Genomic DNA, 12,817 nt, shown 5'->3' with positions numbered 1-12,817 from the left:
CTGCCCCCAATAAGGGGTAATTATATCTTAGTTGGGATCAAGTACAGGTACTGTTTTATTATTACAGAGAAAAGGGAATCATTTAACCATTAAATAAACCCAATAGGACTGTTCTGCCCCCAATAAGGGGTAATTATATCTTAGTTGGGATCAAGTACAGGTACTGTTTTATTATTACAGAGAAAAAGGAAATTGGTTTTAAAATTCTGAATTATTTGATTAAAATGGAGTCTATGGGAGACAGGCTTTCCGTTATTCGGAGTTTTCTGGATAACGGGTTTCCAGATAAGGGGTCCAATACCTGTAATTGTAAATGTATAAATCTGTTAAAATAGAATCTTAAAAAACAATTGCCATGTAATTCTTTCAGTCAAAAGTTTAGCACAGTGTAAAGTATGGTGTAAAAACTGGTGTTAAATGGAAACAAAAAGTGTCAAATCCAGCAAAGGCTGCTCTGATCCTTAGACAGCTTTTGGCACTATATTTTAACAGAGACAAGATGAGTAAAACATTAACCCTTGAACCCATTACTGACTGAAGAGTTTAACTGGGTCCAGAGTGGGGCAGAATAATATTGTAATCATAGGGGGCAGTCTAGAGTAAAGATAAATGCAAATCTTTAAAAATGTAGATTTGCTCTTTGTAAGGGATTTGCGCCAAAATGTGTATTTTCCCCAGTGGGGGAAATCTTCATGCATACGCACTAGAATTTCACCATGAGTTAAGAAAATAATTGTATTTTTTTCGCAGGGAAAAAGTCCATTAACATTAATTCCTTTGTTGCAAAAAAAACAGTAGAGAAAACACCCACTGACTCCAATAAATTTGAGGGGAGAAAAAAACACAGCAAAAACCCCCCATTGACTTATTTGGTGCAAGAAAAAAGCAAAAACAAAAAATAAACAAGAAAAATGACCACTGACTCCAATGCATTTGGTGCAAGAAAAAAAAAACACCGATGGACTCCGACTTATTTGTGCAAGAAAAAAAACAAAAACAAGAAAAATACCCACTGACTCCAATGCATTTGGTGCAAGAAAAAAACAAAAACACACAAAACACAACAAAAAAAACCCATTGACTCCAATTTATTTGGTGCAAGAAAAAAACAAAAAACACACCCACTGACTCCAATGTATTTGGTGCAAGAAAAAAACAAAAGCACAACAAAAAACACCCATTGACTCCAACTTATTTGGTGCAAGAAAAAAAAACAAAACAAAAAAACACCCACTGACTCCAATGCATTTGGTGCAAGAAAAAAACAAAAACACACAAAACACAACAAAAAAAACCCACTGACTCCAATGTATTTGGTGCAAGAAAAAAAACAACAAAAACACCCATTGACTCCAACTTATTTGGAGCAAGGAAAAAACAAAAAACACCCGCTGACTCCAATGTATTTGGTGCAAGAAAAAAACAAAAACACACAAAACACAACAAAAAACACCCATTGACTCCAATTTATTTGGTGCAAGAAAAAAACAAGAAAACACACCCACTGACTCCAATGCATTTGGTGCAAGAAAAAAGCTAAAACAAAAAAACACCCATTGACTCCACCTTATTTGGTGCAAGAAAAAAAAACAACAAAAAACACCCGCTGACTCCAATGTATTTGGTGCAAGAAAAAATGCCTGTTGAGTTCAATGCATTTGGCACAAGAAAACACATCCATTGACCCCTTTGCACATGGCATGAGGAAAATGCAGAGAAAAATACCCATTGATTTCAATGCAATTGGCCCAAGAAAATCGCGGCACAAAATGCCTATTGACTCCAATGTGTCTGACAACATTTTGGAAATAATGTTGCCATCTTGCAAATTGAATATTTCAGAGATTGCTGCACTGGGCATTAGTTTAGACATAAGGGCTACAATGGTGCACTTTAAATATTCCAGTATTTTACACCAGATTTTACTTTGCTTTGGTTTTTGTACCACTAAATACTTTGTACAGCTTTACAAATATGTGCTTACATAAGAAAACAAATGGCATCCTCTCACGATGCTCTATATATTAGACACAAGGCATCATTGAGCTGCCCCCCATGTTTCTTGGACACAGCATAGGGGCTAAATGATGTTCTAACAGAAAGGCTGGATCAAAGACACAGATGCAGAGACTCTTTCCCTGTGATGTGTAGGATCAAACAAAAGCTCGCATGAATTTCATTTGAATAAGTACAGAATCAATCAACAGTTGTTGGACAATGGAAATGAACAACATTTCAACATCAAGCCATTGTTTTCAAGCAGAAAATGTGCATAAATCGTTCTTGCGTGCACCACAGAGATAACTAAGAGCTAAACGGTAAGTGTGTTTCCTTCCTGGAGACTCAAACAGAAGGTCCTTCCTAAACACGTAGGGTTGTGCTGGTTTTAGCTATTTATGGATTTAACAGAATTCTTTGGCACAGGTATGGGACCTGTTATCCAGAATGCTCGGGACCTGGGGTTTTCCGGATAAGGGATCTTTCCGTAATTTGGCTCTTCATAACTTAAGTCTGCTAAAAATCATTCAAATATTGAATGAACCCAATAGGATTGTTTTGCCTCCAATAAGGATTAACTATATTTTAGTAGGGATCAAGTACAGGTACTGTTTTATTATTACAGAGAAAAGGGAATCATTTAACCATTAAATAAACCCAATAGGACTGTTCTGCCCATGGGCGTCCACAGAAGGGGGCAAGAGGGGGCACTTGCCCCCCCCCTGGAAAAGTAGCAAAAAAAACAAAAACCTTACTCCGTTTCTGCAGTCCCCTCAAGCCCGTTTTTGCTGTGCTCCGATTGGATCTTTCTTCTTGTGGATTCTCCAATCAGAGCACAGCTTCCTTGACAGACAGTAAAATTGACCAATCAGAGCACACATGCACACAGGGATCGGGAGATTTTGCAAACTGGAAACAGAAATAAAGACTGAAAAGAAGAATCTGCCCCTGTAACTTTACCTAAGAACCAACTCTCAACTTTTGCTGCAGTTTTCATCCCACAGGTACTATACCCAGGTACTATACCCAGGTACTATACCCAGGTACTATACCCAGGTACTATACCCAGGCACTATACCCAGGCACTATACCCAGGCACTATACCCAGGCACTATACCCAGGCACTATACACAGGCACTATACCCAGGTACTATACCCAGGCACTATACACAGGCACTATACCCAGGCACTATACCCAGGTACTATACCCAGGTACTATACCCAGGTACTATACCCAGGTACTATACCCAGGCACTATACCCAGGCACTATACACAGGCACTATACCCAGGTACTATACCCAGGCACTATACACAGGCACTATACCCAGGCACTATACCCAGGTACTATACCCAGGTACTATACACAGGTACTATACACAGGCACTATACCCAGGCACTATACCCAGGTACTATACCCAGGTACTATACCCAGGTACTATACCCAGGTACTATACCCAGGCACTATACCCAGGTACTATACCCAGGCACTATACCCAGGCACTATACACAGGCACTATACCCAGGCACTATACCCAGGCACTATACCCAGGCACTATACCCAGGCACTATACCCAGGTACTATACCCAGGCACTATACCCAGGTACTATACCCAGGCACTATACCCAGGCACTATACCCAGGCACTATACACAGGTACTATACCCAGGCACTATACCCAGGCACTATACCCAGGCACTATACCCAGGCACTATACCCAGGCACTATACCCAGGCACTATACACAGGTACTATACCCAGGCACTATACCCAGGCACTATACACAGGCACTATACACAGGCACTATACCCAGGCACTATACACAGGTACTATACCCAGGCACTATACACAGGCACTATACCCAGGTACTATACCCAGGTACTATACCCAGGCACTATACACAGGCACTATACACAGGCACTATACCCAGGCACTATACCCAGGCACTATACACAGGCACTATACACAGGTACTATACACAGGCACTATACCCAGGCACTATACCCAGGCACTATACCCAGGCACTATACCCAGGCACTATACACAGGCACTATACCCAGGCACTATACCCAGGCACTATACCCAGGTACTATACCCAGGCACTATACCCAGGTACTATACAGTTCTAAAGAATCACTAGCTGACATTAAATTGTTTTTTGCCTGACCTGACATCTATAATAATATATAATCTATCCCCTACCCTAACACATGGAGGGTAAGTTAACTCTTTCCCTCTGAAAAAGCTCATTGTGTGTTTATATATGTGTTGTTGTTTTTGCACTTACTATTTTTTTTTTTTTTGTCATTGTTTTGTTCATTTATAGTAAGTTACAGTGGGGCCAATGTTGTGTATCAGTGCCAGTGTTATAGTGCCAGGGCCTGAATATCTGCCATCTGTACCCACTGCTTCTCACTGTATATAATGTGCTGGGTTTGTAAATACAGACTGCGTCTCACTGTATATAATGGGGAGTCAATACCCACTGCCTTTCTTGCTATAAAACTAACATAAACACATCTAAAGGGGTGGTTCACTTTTAAGTTAACCTTTAGTATGTTATAAAATGGCCTATTCCTAGCAACTTTGCAATTGGTCTTCCTAATTAATTTTTTTGAATAATTTGCCTTTCTCTTCTGCCTCTATACAGATTTCAAATGGGGGCCAAAAAATATTGCTCTGCGAGGCTACAATTTTATTATTATTATAATTTTGTATTACTTATTTTTCCAAGTAGGCCCCTTAACTATTCATATTCCCATCTCTTGTTTAAATCACTACCTGGTTGCTAGGGTAAATAAGACCCTAGCAACCAGATAGCTGCTGAAATACCAAATGGAGAGCTGCTGAACAAAAAGCTAAATAACTGAAAAACCATTAAAAATAAAAGTGAATTCGAATGCGAACTACCCCTTTAAGCTAACTGATCACAAACACAAATGTTTGCAGATCCCCTAACAGAAGTGCGCGTATGAATACTTTTACTACTAATACTAAACATTTTAGGGTAAAAAAAAAAAGCACCCCCACCCGCACTTTTGTACAGTATCCCTGGAAGTCAGTGGGAACGGCAAGAGGTAGTTGGGAGGTTAACTTTTTACGTCAGCAGCGAATCCACTAAGTGTCACATTAGCTGTAGGTCAGTCTGTGTATGGGCCATATTTAGCCTCCCCTAGTATCATCCTGCAAAAAAAAAAAAAATATATATTTATCTGTTGCAGGATGATGCTAGCTTACTTGCCCCCCCTTGGAAAATTTTCTGCGGACGCCCATGGTTCTGCCCCCAATAAGGGGTAATTATATCTTAGTTGGGATCAAGTACAGGTACTGTTTTATTATTACAGAGAAAAGGGAATCATTTAACCATTAAATAAACCCAATAGGGCTGTTCTGCCCCCAATAAGGGGTAATTATATCTTAGTTGGGATCAAGTACAGGTACTGTTTTATTATTACAGAGAAAAGGGAATCATTTAACCATTAAATAAACCCAATAGGGCTGTTCTGCCCCCAATAAGGGGTAATTATATCTTAGTTGGGATCAAGTACAGGTACTTTTTTATTATTACAGAGAAAAGGGAATCATTTAACCATTAAATAAACCCAATAGGGCTGTTCTGCCCCCAATAAGGGGTAATTATATCTTAGTTGGGATCAAGTACAGGTACTGTTTTATTATTACAGAGAAAAGGGAATCATTTAACCATGAAATAAACCCAATAGGGCTGTTCTGCCCCCAATAAGGGGTAATTATATCTTAGTTGGGATCAAGTACAGGCACTGTTTTATTATTACAGAGAAAAGGGAATCATTTAACCATTAAATAAACCCAATAGGGCTGTTCTGCCCCCAATAAGGGGTAAGTATATCTTAGTTGGGATCAAGTACAGGTACTGTTTTATTATCAGACTGGGGGTGAAGGGCCCAACGGGGCTCCCACCCCAGGGGCCCTGCAGGTGCCCCCACTGGCCGTGTCCGCCAGGGCCCCCCTAACCCCCCTCACAGGGCCCCCCACCCGACATCCTCTCCCAAGTGCGCGTAAATATAACGTGTCGGGGAGGAACAGACGGGCCGGGGGAGCGCCGGCATTTTTCCTGGTGTCCAGTCTGACCCTGGGTGTCCCTTTGAAAGAGATTAAAATGAAATTAAATTTGGCAGGGACATGGCATATGAAGTGCACATTTTAGTACATTCCAAAATAGTAATGTCCTTCCAGGAACATTTCTACATCCCTCCAGAACCCAGCACGGTATCACTAGAGGAGCTTCAGAGAATGTTCCTCATGGGAGAAAATATAATGATAATAAATTGCAAAAGTGCTTAGGGGAGAGTTTATGCTCGCCTTTCCGTATGGTTGCTTGGAAGGCAGTCATTAAAAAGTACTTTTCTATTCTAGAAATCCCTGGCATAATAGATTTATGGGCCAGTTATTATGCTTTTCTGTATTGATAAAATGCTATTAATTTTTGGCAGGGATCCCTATAACATAAGGTAACATTTGCTGTTGCTGCCAAGGCACAGTACCTTCGGCTCGGAAAATAGGAAATGAACAGGGATGAGCGAATTGATCGGCCTGCATCAAGATTGGGTTCAAATGGCAATACGTGACGCAAATAGATATGAAAACATTTGGGTTCTGATCGGGAACTTTATTGGAATCAATGCAACTGGTGTGATTCATGGTTCCCAAAAGAATCCGCTCAAATTCCTAGAAACAGGGGGCATCATTTGTTAATTAATGAGACAAAATGGCTTCCCACAAAAACATCATGCCTTGCCTTAATGGAGCTCTTTCTGACCCAAACTCAGCTATTATATATGAAAAGGTCTTGCAGCATTAATCACATATAATGGGCTCTATGGTGTTTACAGTAGACAATGACAAATACACCTTGATTTCCTTTAGATTTTCTCTTTGTATTGTCTTATAGAGATTTAGGCAGTGAATGGGGAATTATTTTCCTTTTGCCTTTGGCTCAGGCTGAAGGGTCCCAGTGACATGGCCTGGTCGAACTGTAGAATAGGCTGGTGATGGAATAGAAGTAGAGTAGCAGTAGCATAGCAATAGTCACTCAACCTACAACCTAAATTAAAGATTTCAAGTTTAAGGTACATGTTAGACCAATAGTGTTGCTTAATAATATAGAATTTGTACGTTACTTTCCATTATATATTCATTTTACATTGGTCCATTACCCCTTCAAGGGCTTCGGCCCTGTTCATTTTAAAGCATATTTATGGACCTGCAACTGTCCTTGACAGTGCAAAAATACAAGAATTATATGAGTGTGGGTAATGGTATGCCTGAACATATCTGGGGGTGGGGCCTAAATCATCCTTTGATTTGAACTGTTAGTACTTATGTGGGGTTTTTTATGTGGGTTTATTTTATCACTACTGCTAGTACTACCTACTTACTCATTTTTACATAGTTACATAGAGTTGAAAAAAGACCAGACTCTATCAAGTTCAACCCTTCCAAGTAAACCCAGCACACACAAACCCATACTTACCAATCTATACACTCACATACATAAACTATATATACAAACACTAATACTAACTGTAGATATTAGTATCACAATAGCCTTGGATACTATGCTTGTCCATAAACTCATCTGCCATTACAACATCACTAGGAAGGGCATTCCCCAACCTCACTGCCCTCACCGTGAGGAACCCCCTACCCAACATCCCCCGGCAGGGCATTCCCCAACCTCACTGCCCTCACCGTGAGGAACCCCCTACCCAACATCCCCCGGCAGGGCATTCCCCAACCTCACTGCCCTCACCGTGAGGAACCCCCTACGCTGCTTCAAATGGAAGCTCCGTTCCTCTAATCTAAAGGGGGGGGCCTCTGGTGCGCTGATTGTTTTTATGGGAAAAAAGAACACCCCCTATCTGCCTATAATCCCCTTTTTAGTGTTTATTGTATCCTGATCTTCCTTTTCTCGCTGTAATTAAATAACTGATAACACATGCAGGTTTATTATATGTTTTCTAATGTAGGACAGTAATAATAATAATAGTTATAATATTGGACCAGTGCTGTCAACTAAATCAACCAATCAAACCTCAGCTTTCACTCTCTAAGTTACAGTCAGTAGTTACTAACTGCAATAGTTAGCATTGTAGATTCTACAGTAGATTCCAAAATAATCTTTAAAAACCTAAATTAACCCTAATCAACCTGACTTATTATTGGTATAGGTACCATTTTGTCCCAGACGGTTGTAAAGTTTCCACCTGTAACCCTTCCCTTTATATCACACCTTCCCAAAACAAGGCCAAGGGTAGAATAAAATTGGGGCAGGGAACCAGCATTCAGTAAGCGGCAGTCCCACCATTAATAATAGAATTCATAAATGGGACAGCAGCCACTAGGGAAAGTTTAGAGAAAGGTTTAAAATGAAAGAGTGCAAGGAAATAGCAGAGATTAACATGAGACAAGGAGGCATCTTGGGGCAGGGCCGATATTACAGTATAAATTCCAGAAGTAAATGTGGGTTACCTGGCAGAACATTTTAGCCGGTTACATAAAACATATAATCATATGTTTTTAATATACTGCTGGAATTTAATTCAGATGGTCTCCTTCATGAAACACATTCGGCATCTAATTATGTACAAATAAGCAATAAATGTAATCCTTAAATATGATAGGTGGGGGTGTGTGGCTATAGCCATAGTGACTGGCAACTAATCAGGCAAATCATGCACATTCATTTCTATGGATTCGTATCTGTGCTCATTGTAGAGCATATTATTCATTCTCTAAGGATCTAGTACAAAGGCAATACAAGGGTTTTAGATAAAGGATAAAAAATACAGGCAGTCATGTCTACAGATGGATGCAAGATAGTATGCCCTTTATCAGCTGGGGTAGCCTCAGCTCTAATTACTAAAACACTAGTACAGGTATGGGACCCGTTATAAAAAATGCTTGGGACCTGGGGTTTTCCGGATAAGGGATCTTTCCGTAATTTGGATCGCCTACCTTAAGTCTACTAAGAAAATTATTTAAATAGTATTTAAAGCAAACAGTATTGTTTTGGCTCTAATAAGGATTAATTATGTCCTAGTTGGGATCAAGTACAGGTACTGTTTTATTATTACAGAGAAAAGGGAATCATTTAACCATTAAATAAATCCAATAGGGCTGTTCTGCCCCCAATAAGGGGTAATTATATCTTAGTTGGGATCAAGTACAGGTACTGTTTTATTATTACAGAGAAAAGGGAATCATTTAACCATTAAATAAACCCAATAGGGCTGTTCTGCCCCCAATAAGAGGTAATTATATCCTAGTTGGGATCAAATACAAGGTACTGTTTTATTATTACAGAGAAAAGGGAAATTGTTTTTAAAAATGTGAATTATTTGATTAAAATGGAGTCTATGGGGGATGGCCTTTCTGTAATTCGGAACTTTCTGGATAATGGGTTTCTGGATAAGGGGTCCGATACCTGTAATGACTACCACTGAATACCTACATTTCTTGCCACTCGAAGCCAGGTTTGCTGTTAGTATCCCTGTATATTACATACATTGTACATCCCAAAATGCAGCATAAAAAGTCATAACTCTATACTGCCACTTCAAACAGTTGGACATTTTACACCATACTCTGCCTGGATACAAATATGTAAATAATGGCAGCCAACCACAAAGCCCCCCCCCACTTTTCTTTTCTTATATATTTGTTTAAGGGGGTGAAATATTTCCTGTCTCGCTCACACAAAAATGAAAGTGTATAAAAGTAACTAAAATATAATGTGCTGCTGCCCTGCACTGGTAAAAGTTGTGTGTTTACTTCAGAAAGTCTACTATAATTTATATAAATAAGCTGCTATGTAGCCATGGGGGCAGCCATTCAAAGGAGAAAAGGCACAGGCACATAGCAGATAACAGATAAAACACTGTTGTATTCTACAGAACTTGTCTGTTATCTGCTATGTAACCTGTGCCTTTTCTCCTTTTTTCCAGCTTAAATGGCTGCCCCCGTGGCTACACAGCAGCTTATTATATAAATTATAGTAGTGTTACTGTAGCAAACACACCAGTTTTACCAGTGCAGGGCAACAGTGCATTATTACTTTAAAGCTCTTTCATTTTTTAGTGTTACTGTTCCTTTAAGAGTGCTTTATCAAAGGTTGGGATGCAAATTAATTCATTCTTAATGGAAAATAGAAATCTTTTAGATCAATTTTTCTTTTCTATTCACCAATTTTTCCTATCTATGTTTTTTTTTTTACTGAATTTAGGTGCTTAAACCTTCTAAGATCAATTCAAACCACTGGGCACATTAGTGTTTATCTGAATGAAAATCTCATTTACACAATACTTTAGTTGCTTTACCAATAACCACACTAGGGGTAATTTCCGAACACACTGCTGGCACTCTAAAATGGCCACAATTGAGAGTGCATTTTATTGAAATTCATTGGCCGATTTGTCCATCCTGCCTCTTCTGATAAATGGGGCACAACTGCCCTACTAACACTGGGGAACCCTGATGTTACCACCACTCTTTATCTGGAAGTAGCTCCGGGGTTTGTATCACCAGACTTGTGCCCAGTAAATCGGATGCAAATGCTGTTTGAATGTGCAACTTGCACCCAATTTGTTTCAATGCACAAGTACAAATGTCTCTGGCAGCAGGACTACTGAAACTGCTATGGCCGAATGTGCTTTAGCTGCACAATGGCCCTATAAATCAATATAAATCACTTTGGAAAAATTATCATTTTTATTGTTTAAGACAAATCTGACATATCTACATTCATCTGTCTAATGAATATATAATATATACATATAATACATATATAAGCTTCATACTTACATCTGAATGTGGGCCTTTACCAGCACCAGGACATTCAAAGGTGACAAATTCATGGCATCGCTTATGAACCACAAAACTGCAAACTGAGAAGAAGAAGAAGAGTAAACACGGTTACAGGATGACCCAATTTAGTACAAATGGCACAGAAATAACCAGAAGCAAAAGATAATATCGGCCACTGCACAAAGCAGCAGCCAATGGGAAAGAGTCTCTCTGCAGTGCCAGATATCCCTATGCATTTCATATTGGCTGCAACTGGAATCAGAAGAGAGAAACTTGGACCCTCTAGCAAGAACATTGGGAAACCTTTCTCATTTATGAATGCAGGGAGAGAACACGGTGTTCCATTTTAACGGTATAGAGAAAACTGCAAATTTTTTCTTTTTAGCTATAGGTCCCTTTTAAAATGCATCTCTGTATTCATAGTTGTAGCCGTAGCCATAAATATTACAAATGGATTTCCTTTGAAACTTTGAAAAATATTGGATTTTGTTCAGGTACAGAGGATATTTGAATCCTCTATAGTAGTGATCCCCAACCAGTGGCTCTTGAGCAACATTTTTCTCACCGCCCCTTTTGATGTTGCTCCCCGTGGCCTCAAAGTAGGTGCCCATTTTTATATTTCTGGAATGGAGACAAGTTTTGGAAGCACAGAGACACAGTTTTACCCCAAGCAGAGCCTTCTGCAGACCAACAGTCCCCATGGGGCTGCCTAATAGCCAATCAACGCCCTTATTTGGCATCCCCAAAGAACTTTATTCATGCTTGTGTGGCTCCCCAACACATTTTACATCTCAGTGTAGCTCAAGAGCCAATAGATTTGCCACATTAGTGCCACCTAGAAAACTTTATTTATTCTGCAGAAAGCATCACCATATAAGGCTCATTCAAGAACATTGTTTAGATTTCACCATTCCTATTGCTGCCCAGGGGAAACAGGGCAATGGAGGCCCACCATCAGACATTTCATCTGCTATAGCTTTCAGTTATTGACATAACAATCAAGGGTCTAAAGATACTGGCAGAAGCATATAACCACCTCCACAATTATATATAAGTTTTGGTTTGGATATTTTTACTCACGTTATGTGTTGAGAGCCTGGGCAAAGCATGCCCCAGGACAGTACAAGTAAAGATAGGGGAACAAATAAATGAGGATTCCCCAATGCAGACCAAGGTCAGTTACTAGAAGAGAATTAGGCAGATAGGGATTAGTAAATGAGCCAATGAGGAGTTGTAAAGGGACCCCAAATAAAAGGATAGGTTAAGTTTTCATAATATGACCCAGGATTGCCTCTGAGAGTAATATAGTTCTGCTATTAAATTACACTGAGCTACAGTGTATGTTTGAATTTTAATGATTTGTTTACTTAGAACTACTGGCATCCAAAGTTCTTGTGTCCTGAGAGAACAGTAATGAACCACATAGTAATATAGTACCATGCTCCAATATAAATGCCATAAATGCAAACCATAACTAATGCCTTACTGAATAGCTAGCCAGTGGGAATAATAACAGCCTGCTGTTAGCAAAGGCATAAGGCTAGGAAAACAGGCCAAAATTTGCCCAGGGGCCCTAATTATGCCATTGTTACCAGTGTACCCTGGAATATTGCTAATACATCAGATATACCCTACGCTTGCTGCTCTACACTAAGAACACAGAGTTATCATTTCCATCATTTTGCACAAAGCTTTTCCAGGTAAAGCCGACATGCCATTTTTCCATTTTTGTGTTCATTATGTGACTTTCTGATTCGTTTCTGGCTACAGCCGCGCTTAAGGCTACAGGATGCTCAGGGCATGAAACGAGCGTGCTCCTAATTAACATTCTTTCATGCTGGATGCAGCCAAAACCATTTGCAATTTCATCTCGGCTTTCTCAATAGAGGTGTATGAGTTCCCAGTGTAAGGGCATGCATGAATAGGCACACATTCAAACATAACACTGTAGTAATGACTTCATTTTGTAATAAATCTG

General features: G+C 39.6%; 1 protein-coding gene across 2 annotated transcripts in view; it reads right to left on the bottom strand.

Moving 5' to 3' along the window:
- The window catches only part of prkcg (protein kinase C gamma), a 163,320-nt gene that overhangs the window by 74,641 nt on the left and 75,862 nt on the right, over positions 1-12,817 (bottom strand). For both annotated transcript variants that reach the window (XM_004916331.2, XM_002934988.3), the window contains exon 3: positions 10,837-10,919. In XM_004916331.2, coding sequence (XP_004916388.1) covers positions 10,837-10,919 — 83 coding nt within the window. The remainder of the gene's footprint in view (positions 1-10,836; positions 10,920-12,817) is intronic.

This window comes from Xenopus tropicalis, chromosome 7 (assembly GCF_000004195.4).
Source record: "Xenopus tropicalis strain Nigerian chromosome 7, UCB_Xtro_10.0, whole genome shotgun sequence".
In the NCBI taxonomy this organism is placed as follows: Eukaryota; Metazoa; Chordata; class Amphibia; order Anura; family Pipidae; genus Xenopus; species Xenopus tropicalis.
The sequence above is the reverse complement of the archived record's forward strand: the minus strand, read 5'-3'. Positions and strand labels throughout refer to the sequence as shown.